This window comes from Solanum tuberosum, unplaced genomic scaffold (assembly GCF_000226075.1).
Source record: "Solanum tuberosum cultivar DM 1-3 516 R44 unplaced genomic scaffold, SolTub_3.0 scf00016, whole genome shotgun sequence".
Taxonomy (NCBI): domain Eukaryota; kingdom Viridiplantae; phylum Streptophyta; class Magnoliopsida; order Solanales; family Solanaceae; genus Solanum; species Solanum tuberosum.
The window spans coordinates 177,399-190,694 of NW_006238942.1; the positions used below are offsets into that span (position 1 = coordinate 177,399).

The 13,296-nt window shown below is 35.7% G+C and overlaps 4 protein-coding genes across 4 annotated transcripts in view; all 4 read right to left on the reverse strand.

Moving 5' to 3' along the window:
* The window catches only part of LOC102578701 (putative disease resistance protein RGA1), a 7,764-nt gene extending 6,626 nt beyond the window's left edge, over positions 1-1,138 (reverse strand). The window contains exon 1 of the mRNA XM_006340033.2: positions 655-1,138. Within this exon, the coding sequence (XP_006340095.1) occupies positions 655-676 (22 nt within the window). The 5' untranslated portion in view covers positions 677-1,138. The remainder of the gene's footprint in view (positions 1-654) is intronic.
* Positions 1,139-3,528: 2,390 nt separating this feature from the next.
* LOC102579255 (uncharacterized) lies at positions 3,529-4,476 on the reverse strand. Its single transcript, XM_006340035.2, has one exon. The coding sequence runs from the start codon at positions 4,069-4,071 to the stop codon at positions 3,925-3,927; it is 147 nt and encodes a 48-aa protein (XP_006340097.1). The 5' UTR covers positions 4,072-4,476; the 3' UTR covers positions 3,529-3,924.
* A 1,831-nt stretch (positions 4,477-6,307) lies between these two features.
* LOC102588084 (uncharacterized) lies at positions 6,308-8,673 on the reverse strand. The gene is made up of 4 exons (XM_015314815.1): positions 8,578-8,673; positions 7,067-7,252; positions 6,758-7,021; positions 6,308-6,681 (listed from the first exon to the last, which is right to left on the reverse strand). Exons 1-4 carry the CDS (start codon positions 8,671-8,673, stop codon positions 6,640-6,642), a joined length of 588 nt encoding a protein of 195 aa, XP_015170301.1. The 3' UTR covers positions 6,308-6,639.
* Positions 8,674-8,711: 38 nt separating this feature from the next.
* On the reverse strand, positions 8,712-10,673 carry LOC102579578 (uncharacterized). The gene is made up of 4 exons (XM_006340036.2): positions 10,313-10,673; positions 9,363-9,497; positions 9,101-9,268; positions 8,712-8,984 (listed from the first exon to the last, which is right to left on the reverse strand). Exons 1-4 carry the CDS (start codon positions 10,628-10,630, stop codon positions 8,958-8,960), a joined length of 648 nt encoding a protein of 215 aa, XP_006340098.1. The 5' UTR covers positions 10,631-10,673; the 3' UTR covers positions 8,712-8,957.
* Positions 10,674-13,296: the final 2,623 nt, after the last annotated feature.

Consider the following 13,296-nt stretch of genomic DNA (forward strand, 5'->3'; position numbering starts at 1 on the left):
TTTTTTCGAAATTTGACTTGAAAAGAGTAAGAAACTCGCTGGAAACTGCAGGAATCTACCCACAGTGGCCTAAAATTTGTGATTTCGCCGGGAACTTGCCGGAAACTGCCTGAAAATCACCGGAACCCTAATTCCGGTGATCGGATCTAGAGACAACTGAATGGGTTCTGGTCGGAAATACTGGGCGACCCCAACAGAAGAAAACAACTCGAAAAAAGATGACCGGAACAGTACTCACGCGCCGGCGCGTGAACAGATCTCGCCGGAAAACTTCCACCTCTGATCGGCGCGTGGGGGCGCGTGGGGGGTTGTTTTCCGGTGGAAATTCTTGGGGTTCGGTCGCCTGAGCTTCCCGAGCCTCGTGATGGTGTTGTCTTTCGCACAACACCTTCAGAACGAAAGATGACACAAATCAGTCCCAACCGTCGTCGCCGGAATTTGACACGGTGACTTGAAGTTTCTCACCAATGCTCTGATACCATGTGAGAAATATATGGGAAAAATAATATTGAATTGTGTATCTAAATTGTTACATTGAGACCCTATTTATAGACAATACATATACATTGAAACCCTTTTCTAACTAGGATTCCTATTCCTATTCTTCTTCCTATTCTAAGTAGGAATATATACATATTTCTATTCTAACAATATTGAACAAGAAAGATTCCGCCATCGATACTAAGAGTAGGATCTACATTCTCCAAGTCAACACCTCTTTGAAAAGTCATGCAGGCTTTGATAAAAGGATTGTGAATCACAAACAACTAACAGAGACAACATTTTAAGACTACTGTCTTTACTTTTGCAACTGTATAATTTCCGGTAATAAGAAAAAAGTAGATCCAGATTAATGATGGGAGACTATCTATCTTGGTTGGGAGATCGGATCAATCCCGTAGGTGGACTATAGGTTAATCTTAGTTTTGAGCCAAGTGAGGAGTATGATTCAACTAAGGAAAATATATGATGATGAACAAAGGGTTGACTCAGAAATTTATTAACCAGAAAGTGGTGCCGTCCACTCTCGCAAATTAAATAGCTTCATGTGTCACATGGATAGAGTTTTAAGTTATGTACACCGTCCAGTATAAAACATTGTCACACCTATAAATTATGAGTTTTAGTAGAATTCAGGTCATCAATTGATATATATAGATATGTATTTTGATAGTCTTGGAAGAATCAAGAATGTAACCATAACAGGTAGGACCAGCCTGAGAAGAAAAAAGCTATAGTATCTGATTGTCTGGTACCTACCATTTCCACTCATTATTTGGTCCAACAAATAGCAAGAGAGCTAACTAGAAAAGACATCAATATGGACTTACTGGACATACCTATTTTCATTTTTTTCTTCTTGCTCGATATAGTAGGGTCCTCCTCCACGAGGTAGTGGGCGTACACTCTACCCTTCCCAGACCCCACTTTGTGGGATTTCACTGGGTATGTTGTTGTTGTTGTTGCTCCTTATAGTGTCACACCAATATGATTCTGGTTAAACGGGGCATTCCTCAGCTGGGAGACTAATGACCAAAGGCTAACATAGCTAGTCAGAATTCAAGATTACTCTTTAGAGCACTCCTTTTCTGATGACATTTGAACAATGTTTCCCAATTGAAAATTCTAAAATAGATAATGTTAAGGTTGTTGCCAATTTTTTTAGATTAACTGTTGATGCAATAACTCAATTCGCCTCTCTGATGCTTTTTCCTTCAATTGTTTTAAGTAGTATAGCAACTGTTTCTGCTATAGTTTCAACATACTCTAGCCAGAAACCTTCAACATGATGATTTTGCCAGGTGAGCCTTTAAGTTGACTCAAATCACATGTACCTAAGGATCACGGATCGCTTAATTAGTAATGAGGTTCCTAAATCATCAAATTTCCCAAAGATGTAGCTTTAACATGTGCCCCTAATGCATTGCAATCTTAGATCAAGCAATGCAAGACCAGATGGAATGATAAGGACTGCAGATGCAAGCAGAATAAAACGCACATCTAACCGCCATTTTAGAACCATCATAGCATCATGAATTCCCCACTGAGCAGATAACGTGTAGTCGAATTCATGGAAAGAAATTCTATTAGAATGATAGTCTTGTTTTCCTTCTGTCTTTGGATTTGAGGTGATAGATACACTTTTATTTTCATTTTGATGAAAAAAGACTGAACTTGGTTAAGGTCATAGTGGATGGTTGATGTGTACAGGTTGCATCCCCTGGATGAAAAAAGACTGGACATTTTTTGAAGGAGACTAAAAATAGCAAAGAATGAGTGGTTTATTTGAGCATCCAACAGAACCAGACTGTCAATTTTACTCAAATCACTTGGAATAATTTTCAGTTTTAGTTATTAATCTGTCATACCATTCTCCGTTTCCCCGTTGGAGCGGATATTGTGCGTGCGCATGTATATTCATTGAACACAGAGCTACCTATTGCATTATTTAAGCTTACCATTGTTGGATCTTGAGTTGAATTTTATCTAACCTGTATGAAACCAGTGGGTGCAGTTAATTCAATGATCATAGAGTTTTCTATGTACATAAACTGATACCTTCAGGACTTTTTCTACATACAATCGTTAAGTTGTGATATACAAGGTAAACTGGTTTAAGATTGGATGTATCCCTCTTTGATTGCAGCTTCTGTCACCTACTAGAGCCACATAATCTGACTAGCTCATTTAGATTTAGACTGAAAAAATGGCATCTCACAGTTTTTTTTTTATGACTATGGTGTCCGGGCCAGCTTTCCAAGGGATACCTGCCACCTCCCATCAGTAACAGATACAAGGTAATGGCATCTCACAGTTCCAAACTAACACAATCATTATTTGGCCACAATAAACTTGGTGAACCTTCTTAGCACAAAGTAGACAATAATGAGCCTAGCCAAATCAGTTACTCAAGGCTGCAATCTAGTCGCAGCGCAACCAGAATGCTGCCAACAAGTATCAGAGGCCAAAAAAAGGCAGCCTGGTGCAGTAAGCTCCCGCTATGTGCAGGGTACGAGGATGGGTTAGACCACAAGGGTCAATTGTACGCATCCTTACCCTGCATTTCTGCAAGAGGCTGTTTCCACGGCTCGAACCTGTGAGACTGCAATCACTAATTTAGACAACTAGTAACAGGTCAACCTTATTGCAGATGCAAACAAATCTGGGCTGTACTTAGTAGGATGTGAAAACTGAAATGTACAATGGTATTCCAGAAAAATGCCCTGTCAAAATGAGGAAAATGACGTCCGACACTTATAGGTGGAAGTCATTTTCCTTTTACAAATATCCCCACACTTATTCAATTTCACTTGTTATGATCAATACATAGACATCACTATTGACAGTTAACATCCAAAACTATCACCAGAAACATTATCTTTATAACGTGTCCTACACCTTGTACAATTAGCTTATGCCATGTATTTGTTTTGCCATCCAATCAAACACGGAATAATCAATTTCCTAAGGGAGAACAATATTTTCCATGAAAAACATTTTCCTCCATATGGGACGCACACCAGAATCTCAAATTGCAATATGCATTATAGCCATTCAATGTACCACCAAAGCAGAATTATGGCTGCATTTTACATACATGATGCAGGTGTAACTGCGACAAATGAATTATCTAAGAGGAAATACATAGTAGTATTCTTATCATGTAATCTATTTAGCCCACAAATCATCAAGAACTGAATCATTTTGCTGCCAAAACAGAAATATTTGCAGATAAAGTACTAAAGACATTGGTACTTGAAGCTTCAGCTCTATCAAGACGCTGTGACCTGAAAAACCATATTCTTCTAAAACAGATGCCAAAACTTACATTAAATGATATTTATCCATAAATTTACAAAATCTGTAAGAAGCAAGCAACAATTCACAAACAAAGGAGAAGATGATGTTTCTGTACAATATAACTCAACCAACATGAAAAGGACCAATATCACCAGTTCGAAAAGAGGCAGCAACCTCATCAGCAATAGTCAAGCAAGAGACTACCCAACCACTCAATGCCATCCACACCAGCTTAGCCATCCACAGTGTTGTACTCCATGGAACCGCCATGATCCAAGATTCAGCAAACCCAAAAAAGCAATCACCTTTCTACACCAAAACCATTTATAGAAAACCCCAAATCCTCACTTCATCAAATAAATTTAACCCAAAAAGCAATCACCTTTCCACACCAAATCCATATATAGAAAACCCCAAATCCTCAGTTCATACCCAAAAGGGATCCAAGATTTGTCCTTGACCAACCACCAAACTTTCAAAACAGGTTTCTGCTTCAACAGCTGCAAAGAAGTTCATACATAAGACAAAAAGTGGGAATCAAGATCCTGTGAAAATCCTTTGATTTCACAAAAGGGGTATCAATCATATTATTAACCGACTTTACCATTTAAAGAATGACATTTTTTGTGATATGGATTTGTTAACCATTTGTATGCCTAGTGCTGTCGGCAAAAGACAAGTGTCTGCACCTAAATAAGCTAAATTTCCAATTTGGCCCCTATTTTTTGGTATTCGATATGGTATTTGGTATTTAGAAACAATATGTCGAGATATCGAATACGAGTTATTGGCTAAAATCATTTCTCAACTATGACTCAAATCTAATATATATCCTTATATTATCTAAGTGAGCAAAAAACATCTTTATACTATCCAAAAAATAACAAGAATCATCATTCAATCTATTTTTGTTAAAAAAACTGATTGAACCAATAATAAAAAAATTAATTTGATCATGTCTTGGCCACGATGAGAAGATCAAAGTTACCTAAAAAGAATAAGGATATGAATAGGAAATGAATCTTTCATTCTCAAAATTTAAATTTTGTGTGTTGTTAGTTTATATGTTTTTTGCATCTTCAAGTAAATTGACTTGCAATAATACATAAGTTTTGAAATATTTATACACTGGGTTCCGATGGTTAGAAAGATTATGTAAAAAAAATTCATTTTAAAAATATTATGTCCAACTATTTAGAGATTTACTTTAATAAAATATTTAGGGTGTATGTACTATATATACAGTGCAGTTTACATTTTCTACAATGTACAGAAATGCTGAAAATTTAGTGAAATTACGTAGGCGTTTAGTTATGAAAATAAAAAAATAATTACTTTATTCGAAAATTTTGAAGTTAGAGTAGTATTTGGCCATATTTTTACAAAGAATATTTAGAATTTGAATATATTTTGTCTAAATATGATTTAAACCCTTAATTTCTAAAAATTAAAAAATTCACTTAACTTGACTAGATTAACCATGTGTACATATATTCATTTGACTTGACACATTTTTTGTTGGTGGTGTGAATTTCTTAAAACTATAGACAGAAGGATGAATCTTGCAACCTTTTGGATAGTTTAAGGATGTTTTTTGTTCACTTATATAACACAAGGATGTACTTTAAGTTTAGGTCATACTTTAGGGATGATTTTAGCCAAAAACTCTACCGAATACCATACTGAAGTATATAGTCCCATAAATAACACACACGCACGCACGCACGCACATATATATAATTAAAATACTAACAAATATGCAACCTAGTATTAGTATATACTAAATGCTTAGAAGTTGAAAGTTTGACTACTCTATTTTGATGGAAATGTATTCGAAATTTAATTGATTGACAAAAGGAGTTGTTTGTATTTTATTTTGAATATATATTTCAACATGTGTAATGTGTTATTTTGATGGAAATGTATTCGAAATTTAATTGATCAACAAAATGAGTTGTTTGTATTTTATTTTGAATATATATTTCTACATGTGTAATGTGTTAGTATGATACAATTGAGATTTTTTTAATTGTCAAAGTCATAATACTCTATTATACAAGTATATATTAGTCGAAGTTGCACAAACTATGGTTATTGATTTATCATACCGTAAAATATCGAAACCGAGCTTCAAATACCAAACCATACCGAATTGAATTGGTATGGTAATGATATAATGTTTTAAAAACCGAATACCAAAATTTCAGTATCAAAACTTTAAAATACCATCCCATACCATGCCCACCCCTAGGGCCCTCCAACTTTGAATGTGCATAAATAGACACTTAACTCTGTATAAAATTGAACAATCCTACGTGACATAATACATGTAAGACCACAAATTGTCATATAGGATGCCACATAGGACGTGTGTCTACTTGTTCAATTATATACAAATTTAAGTGGTTACTTATGCACACCAATAATCGGAGGACACAATTGAGGCCAAATCAAAAGACAGTTTTATGTATTATGCCAATACAATAATAGCAAAAACTATACTAGCTCAAAAAAGTAAAGGTTAATTGACTGCAGGGTCACAAGACATCTTGTAAAGTAGAACATTTTAGGCTAATAATTACAATTCAAGAGCACATGAATGATAGCACATAAAATGCCTCTTCTACTGCCTGGAAATGAAGTACTTTACAAAAGGCAAAAAATGTCATTTGGTTTAACAGTTGAACCTTTATATCTCTACAAGTTTATGGATGAGAATGTTGATTACTGGCGAACATCAGTACGCATTTTATAACGCTTTGCCAATCGCGTAGCAGTTCCACTGTTAAAGACATGTTGAACGAGTTCATACTTATTGTAGATTGCGTTCAAGGACTCTCACTGCTCTTTAGCTAGTTGTTCTTCCTCCTCCAATTGACGCTACGTGAAGAGAAGGAACCATTTAGGACAACAATGTATTATAACCATGAAATCAATTTTATGAGCAAATATTCACCTTGAGCAAGAAATTGGCTTCTTTTGCATGTTTCCTAACTGTACGCTTCATCTTTGTGGCCACTTCAAAATCAGGTTCATTGGATTTCAACCAGTAGCACATTATCGTCCTATCAGGTTTCCTTGGGCGATCATCAAGCATCTCAACTACAGCAGGACGTGCCCTAACAGGTCTTGGCATGCCCGAGATCATGAAAGGGGAATTTCGTATCTCAGAGATGATTGTTCTTGCCTCATCTGCATTCTGCATCTCAACTAAAGCAGCTCATCCCATCCCTTTTAGTTCAAGGTAGGTTCGGATTAACTTGACCTGAATGACATTTCCGAACTGATCAAGTGCAGCTTTGATAACAGACTCCTTAACCAAAGGTGAAAGATTGTCAATATAGACGCTACGTTTCACTTTATTCTCAAAGGCAGCATACTCCTCTTCAAATACAGCTTCCATGAGATGTAGAAAGTAAATTTCCCCAAAATACAAGCAATTCACCAACACCTTCAGAAAAAAACAACTATCAGGGTTCCATGATGCCACAGAAAATCATCCAAATGCAAGTGAAGCAAATTAACCATCTCACTGTAAACAGCTATCAGCTCGAAACTTAATCAAATTATCATCCCTCAGACTACCACATCAGTCGAACAACGACATACTAAATGAAATATCATATTGACAAACAATTTGTCAACTCGCGGGAGAATTATACCATAATGTCAACATTTATTCATTAACAGAAAGGGAAAAAAACAGTTCCAACATAAAAACTTGACTATCAGAACTCACCTTTCCATGAATTTCTGATAGTACAACAACAACAACATACCCAGTATAATCCCACAAGTGGTGTCTAGATCGGCTAGAGTGGACATAGACCTTACCCCTACCTCGCAAATAAATAGATGCTATTTTCGAGAATTTCTGATATATAGTAATCTTACTAATACTCTGTATTCCCCAAATAACTATAACAATGTGATTTTGCTACTGTGCTACTAGCCTGCATTGAATCTTAACAAAAGAATGAAACTTTTCCAATCAAACCAAATTTTCTTAAGCCAACTGTTTTCATGTTTCCTTCAACTAATGCCATTACAACCTCAAGAAGCATAGCAACACTCGAAAAAAATAAAATAATCACAGAAGAAGAAAAATCAAATTATCTGGATTAATCAAAATGGGAATATTAACATCTTGGTCTTTCTTCTATCCCAATCTATGATCCAACCTAACCTAGCTTACAAATATAACGAAATCTCAAAATCAGCAATTATTGTATTCACATTGAGAGAAAACCCCCAAAAATTTCACATTAGTATGGTGATTTGTGAAATATCTATCCGATCCGAACAAGAAAACACACAACAAATGACAAATCAATCGAATTGTTATCACATTTCAATCAATAAAGAAAAATGTATGAGTAGTAAATTGAATGGAAAAGGGCTTTGGGTTTCGCCATTTTACCTTTGGATACAAGAAAATTGCTTCTTCTTAACTGCTACTGTCTGTTTGAGCTTCCATTTGAAATTCACACTGCGCACATATCCTCTTCGTGTGAATTGGAGAATACAATGTAATTACGCCAAAGCAAAATCCAATTACCAGGGTGGCTTTCCAAACAAGCCCTTACTATTCTTATACACCCGACCAAACAACTCACCTTCTATAATTCTTACCAAGTAGTGAAAGAATTTGCCACAGTCTAACTTGGTTAAATTCATTCTTCCACAAAGACCTTATATTTCTGGGAATAGATGAAGTATATATTTCAGACTAGATAACAAATACAACCATCAAATAACTTATTCATGCTACTCTACTTCTATGTTGTTCAGACTCTCCAAAGCATCTGATAGGATCTCAAGAACAGAACCAATTCTGGAGGATCCAACTTTAGTGGCAAGTCCAGACAACATATCTCTACTCTGTAATAATATAAAAAAGAGACGACCAATACAAGGAATACAAATACTATTTCCTTGAGCTTCAACCAAAACAATAAGATATAGAATAATAAAACATCACAATTATATTGTCTTAAGCTTAAACCAACAATATTCCATAAATTCTAACAGTTGCTTTTCCTCCCTTTTACATTTACACTATAGACTTAAGATAATCCACTTTCAATTACTAACAACATTGACAACAGCAAAGCTAAAGCTTGACCCCAGCCAAAATGATGCACACACCTCACATATTACTCTATGTCCCGACCTTCCTTCACCTACATAAAAGCACAAGAGAGTTAATAACTTGCAGATGCTGAAATTTAGTCATTAATTCTTTAAAGTTATGAAACTTGAAGAAAAGTAAAAAGGAATGCATAGCCGATCTCATTACCCTTGGCCTAACGATCGGGAAATCCAAAGATTGATCTAGATGCCGCACCACCTTAGCTTGAAAATATTCCTTCTCGCCATTTGTAACCGTAAAGGTAATAAAGAAATTGATGTCTTTACAGCCAGATCCATTAACCTTGAGAATATCCTTGACCTCATATTTAGTGTCCTAAAATGAATCCACAGAAACTTTCTCAGCTTTCTAGAGAAAACAAGGAAAAAGAACAACTAGAAAGACAATGGGAAGTGTGACTAGAGCATACATTTTTCTCATTGTACTGCCCAAGTGCCTCTCCAGCATAGCCCTTCAACATTTCAAAATTAGCAGGACCTTTTAAAAAGTTGGGGTGTACGGTAGCCAATCGACAGAAACCAGGATAATCTCTAATGTCAAATCCCCATCAAAGTACAAGTCACATATATATATTAGACCAAAATTATACAATAAAAAGAGAAAAGAAAGCCACATGTATATATAAATATAAAGCTGGAAAAACAATCTGATGTGCGGAATGCTCCAATTTTTTCTCAAACTTTTGGCCAGCTCCCCTTTTTCTTCTATTAGGGCCTAAAGATGGTAACAGTTGAAAGCCGAAAACAATTGAAGCAGAAAAGTTGAGCATTTAAACGTCACGCTTTTGGCATCCATATGACAACTTCCAAAAAAGCACGACGAAGTTATGCTAGAAAACATGAGCAGGCATATTATAAACTCTTTTCTTGAAGTCCTTAAGTTAGGTAGGGTATCAATTAATGTTTTTCTATATATCCATTAATGTCTTTCCTCACTATCTTTCCTAAACCCCTTTTGAGTTCCTTTAACTATCATAGTCTTGCCAGCAGCCAAGTTTCATTGAAAATCCAGCTAAGACATAACAAATTATAGAGTTAGCCAGTTGAATAAGATACTATTTTACCTAATGGAGAGGTGAGACCGGATATTGAAGCATGAAATGTCATGTTAGAAATAAGAATATATGCAGGAGGTAATTTGGAGAAAGACCAGACCACAAAGAATCTACTGTTTCTACCGCTTGAACTTAACTTGTGAAGAATGTAATAGTCCAATATTTGCATATATTATTTTTGTACATATTTGTGAATTGAGAATCTAGTGTAATGGAAGGTTGAAGATAAGGAGGAAAGTGAACAATCAGTGAAAAACAGGGAATAGCAACAAACAGAAGTTAGCGATGGAGATAAAAGATGATACCTCACTCTCACGGACCTGTTGGAAGTACCTCTTCCAAAACTCTCTATCCTTTTTTTCCTCACCAGGAAGGATAGGGGTATACAATTCTTCAATTAATTCTTCTATACTCGGGTTGTCATAGCTGTCATCCGACCGAGGAGATAGTGGCTCAGAACATACAGAGTCACTATCTTCCTCATCCACCCATTCTTCTCCCGATTCTTCTACATCTTCATCCGATTCATCTACATTTTCCAAATCCGATTCGTTTCTGCTCTCATCTTGCAGGAGCAGCAGCTGTGGAGGTGGAGATGGCAGCAGCGATGGCGGTGGAGACATGACCACGAATTGACAAAACCCCAAAACTAAACTTTTGGTTTCTTATACGTAATTACCATATTTATAAAGTTTTTGACAATCCTTTTCCCACTCCAACTTTACTTTCAAAATTAAATTCACAATATTTTAACTTGACGTATATTTATTAAAAGAAGAACTTTCACATATAGTCATTTAAAATAGTGTATTTACTCTTTATAGTTATAGTTTGATTATTACAATTCGTAGTTACATGTTATATTTAAAGAGAAAATTATGTGGTTAAGCCAACTTATATCACTTAATTACTTATCATAACTATAGTTTGCTATAATTACCACTTGCGACTAACATTATACATTAATTATGTGGGCTGACTTGGAATTTGTATAATTAGCTACGTTTGTAGATGTATAATTTGCCAGAATATACAAATACACATGTATAATATACAATTATCTAACCGATATACATATACAATTCATCTCTCTCCCACTCTCTCGCTCACCTCTCTCCTCCCTCTCCCAATCTCGCTCGCCTCTCTCCCCCTCTCCCAATCTCGCTCGCCTCTCTCCCCCTCTCCCAATCTCGCTTGCCATATATACAAATACATATGTATAATATATAATTCTCTAACCGATATACATATACAATTCACCTCTCTCCCACTCTTTGCCCTCTCTAGCTAGCCTCTCTCCTCTCTCTCCCAGTCTCACTCGTCTCTCTCCTCTCTCTCCCAGTCTCACTCGTCTCTCTCCTCTCTCTCCCAGTCTCACTCGTCTCTCTCCTCTCTCTCCCAGTCTCACTCGTCTCTCTCCTCTCTCTCCCAGTCTCACTCGTCTCTCTCCTCTCTCTCCCAGTCTCACTCGTCTCTCTCCTCTCTCTCCCAGTCTCACTCGTCTCTCTCCTCTCTCTCCCAGTCTCACTCGTCTCTCTCCTCTCTCTCCCAGTCTCACTCGTCTCTCTCCTCTCTCTCCCAGTCTCACTCGCCTCTCTCCTCCCTATGACATGTAGCAACGAATTGTAATTATCAAATTATAGCTATGGAGAGTAATTAGGCTATTTTTGAGTGGCTATATGTGAAAGTTCCTCAATAATAAATAATAAGTTATGCTGGATTATTTTTTAGTAATTATTTAAATTGTTGTATTCAAAATAATATGCATTGCCTAATTTATAAAAATAAGTTGTTTATTTAAAAAATACATTCCAACTTACTTAACTTTTATATTTTCTTGGCTTAAGTCATTTGTAGCCTCTGCATAATTCATTTAGACACCTCAACTAAGACTTGTACATATTGAACACACGTACCCTTCCGAATTTAAGCCATTTTAACATTTTTTGCCAGGTGTCACATTGTTTGTGATTCACGCTGTATAAGTGCGTGAAAAGGTATTAGATTAGGCATTTTTTGTGGGAAAACATATTATTTCTTCTTCATGTTCTTCATCTTCTTTGTCATCCCTTCCTCCACCGCACCACTAGTTCATCGATGTTGTCGTCGCTACACACCCTTCTTCTTCCTCTTTTTCACCGGTTACTTCAGATTACTTGCATTGCTGCTTTTTTCTTTTAGCTCTGTTGCCATTCATATTAGAATTGGCAGCACCATCACTAATTGCCACTGCCATTTCACTATTATTACCGTCATTTTTATCATATTAATTGTAGAGGACTTTAAGTTTGAAGTTTGTCTCTTTGCTGTTAATGTAGTGATTTCGTGTTAAATTAATGTCCAGTTATGTAAATTTTATTGGAGGATTTTTCTAGTTATTATTTGCTTTGCTCAAATTTTTAATAAAGTTTTTTGTTTGTCCTGAATATGTTGTTTTTACTATAAATTGATGTATATTAATTGGCAGAATGTAAAGATGTTCTTCAACCAAAAAAATTAATCGGTTATAAAACACTAAGAAATCCGAGATAACTTTATTTTCCCCGACAATGACAATCAGATCAATCATTTCCCAACGAGTGTTTTTTCATCTTTCTCTACCTAAATCAGGACAAAGAAGAAAGTTATAATTGAAAAATAGGCTGAGGGAGAGGGAATGTTGTGGTGAAGAAGATGACACTAAAGAGGGAAAGACTAGTTTTAGACTGCCATGGATAGCAGGGGAAGTGGGGTGGGCAACTTTTTTTCATTTCTTTTTACTTAAAAATAATTTTTTTTCTTTACTTTATAATATAATTTTTAAATAATTTTTTGGACTCAAAAATAACACATGTCATTATTTTATTAGTCTAATTGACATGTCATCGTGAGTGTATTTCACACATTTTCTACTTTTAGCTTATTCTCAAAAAAATGCTCAAATGGTTCAAATCTGAGAGGGTAGAGGTGTTCAATAGGTACAAGTCCTACATAAGGTATTTAAGTGAATTATGCGGACAACTTTAAGGGGCCGCAGATGACTTAAGCCAAAAAAATATTACAGCCCATACCCCCCATCCATGAAGGCTAATAATTTTCTCTTAACTGATACTAAATTTGTATCATATATTGTAAGGAAAAAGGTTTGAAAAATACTCCAACTTTGGCCGAAATTGTTGTTACGATACCGAACTTTATGGAGGACCTTTACCCCCATGCACTATTTAATAGTGTATTTTAAAGGTAAATATGTGTCCACATGGACACATTACTATTTATAATGATGCAATATTTATGATGTCCACGTGGA

What these genes read in the sequence shown, in the direction of transcription:
- LOC102579255 (XM_006340035.2), bottom strand. Translation starts at nt 4,071, where the DNA reads ATGGCGGTTCCATGGAGTACAACACTGTGGATGGCTAAGCTGGTGTGG.
- LOC102588084 (XM_015314815.1), bottom strand. Translation starts at nt 8,673, where the DNA reads ATGTTGTCTGGACTTGCCACTAAAGTTGGATCCTCCAGAATTGGTTCT. An exon ending in AGAGTCTGAACAACATAGAA is followed by an intron (nt 7,253 to 8,577) that starts GTAGAGTAGCAT and finishes TTTTTTCTGAAG; the next exon opens with GTGTTGGTGAATTGCTTGTA. An exon ending in AAGCCAATTTCTTGCTCAAG is followed by an intron (nt 6,682 to 6,757) that starts GTGAATATTTGC and finishes CTCTTCACGTAG; the next exon opens with CGTCAATTGGAGGAGGAAGA.
- LOC102579578 (XM_006340036.2), bottom strand. Translation starts at nt 10,630, where the DNA reads ATGTCTCCACCGCCATCGCTGCTGCCATCTCCACCTCCACAGCTGCTG. An exon ending in GGCAGTACAATGAGAAAAAT is followed by an intron (nt 9,269 to 9,362) that starts GTATGCTCTAGT and finishes GATTCATTTTAG; the next exon opens with GACACTAAATATGAGGTCAA. An exon ending in TCCCGATCGTTAGGCCAAGG is followed by an intron (nt 8,985 to 9,100) that starts GTAATGAGATCG and finishes GCTTTTATGTAG; the next exon opens with GTGAAGGAAGGTCGGGACAT.